This window comes from Dendrobium catenatum, unplaced genomic scaffold (assembly GCF_001605985.2).
Source record: "Dendrobium catenatum unplaced genomic scaffold, ASM160598v2 original_scaffold_107377, whole genome shotgun sequence".
Lineage (NCBI taxonomy): Eukaryota > Viridiplantae > Streptophyta > Magnoliopsida > Asparagales > Orchidaceae > Dendrobium > Dendrobium catenatum.
In genome coordinates this window covers 1-1,355 of record NW_021425812.1, presented here as the reverse complement: position 1 = coordinate 1,355, position 1,355 = coordinate 1, and the positions used below count along the sequence as shown (strand labels likewise).

At 44.4% G+C, this 1,355-nt stretch overlaps 1 protein-coding gene across 1 annotated transcript; it reads right to left on the bottom strand.

The window, feature by feature from the left end:
- Positions 1–126: 126 nt before the first annotated feature.
- LOC110101803 lies at positions 127–1,028 on the bottom strand (the record flags this gene model as incomplete). The annotated part of the gene is made up of 2 exons (XM_020829866.1): positions 849–1,028; positions 127–798 (listed from the first exon to the last, which is right to left on the bottom strand). Coding segments are annotated over exons 1-2 (852 nt in total), but the record flags the coding sequence as incomplete, so codon positions are not given.
- Positions 1,029–1,355: the final 327 nt, after the last annotated feature.

Sequence of the window (1,355 nt, the reverse complement as noted above, 5' to 3'; positions counted from 1 at the left end):
CCAGAACTTGTTTCAGGATGATATTTTGAACAGTGCATATCGGCCTGGACGATCTAAATATCGTCCCGGACGATCCTGAGAGGAAAATCCAAGTCAGAGAGGAACAGTAAGGGAACGAGGTCTCACAGGAGGTGTGTAGTTCAAATCAAGACGATGCCAACACGTTTGAGCCGTGTTACCCTTCTTGGAGCAAATTTGACAAGAAATGGCTGCATTAGGATTATTTCTGGGTGCATTGGTAGCACCATAGTTGTTCTTGCCTCTAGGACGTCGACCTCGGCCGCGATTTGTGAACAAGGCCACGCTTGGATCGGAGGGTGCAGAGAACTTTGCTGCATCAGAGGGGAGGTTAATTTCCTCGCTCATAAGAAGAGGATAAATCTGATCCAGCGTAAGAGGAAGAAGTGACGTCCGAATGGCAGATTTGAACGACTGATATGGTTGAGGAAGTCCATTCAAAATGTAATGGATAACGTCTTCGGCATCAAGAGAAGAACCCGCTGAAGCAATCTGATCGACCAGCTCTTTGATCTCCGACAAGTACTCGGCCATAGACTGATTTTTGAGAGATACATTGTGTAACGCATTTTTGAGTTGAATCACTTTTGACCGGTTAGTGGCTTGAAATCGAGTTTCAAGTGCCGTCCAGAGCTTCGCCGTCGAGTCCAGCGAGATGACGTAAGGAAGAATAGAAGACGAAATCGTTGAGCAGATGGAGGCCGATAGATTTTGATCAGTAAGCGACCACTGCAAGAATGCGGGATTTGTGGAAGACGAGCCATCGGGATTTGTCAAGAACTGCTCCGGAGGAGAAATTTTGGGATCAAGAAACGTAGGAAACCATTAGCCCGGAGAGTTTTCAAGATCTGAGATTTCCAGATCGGAAAATTGTCGAGGGCAAGCGGCGTGGGAACGAGATTACGGAGATTCGAGACGACAAACTTGAGTGTCGTCGAGATCGTTGGATCGTCAATGGATGATCCGGAGTTGTGATCTTGCGACCGAGTGGACGTAGCAGACTCGGCCATAGCTAGGATCGACAACCGTATCCTGATACCATGTAGAAGCAGAACTCAAGCGAACAGAGAAGATGTAAAAGGAAGAAAATATTATTATCTTGTCATACCACATACAAATACAATTTCCTATATACAGACAAAGCTAATACCAGAGAAGCTACTCGAGACAGAGCCTACTTAAGACATATTACAAATATACCAAATGTTATATGGTATTTATATATCTATTCTAATACGAAAGGAAGAAAAAAAAATCGGTAACCTTCGCTACATATCTCTGATACCATGTTAACCTGCATTGCGATTAAGCTGGCAGAGAAATAACAGAGAAACAAG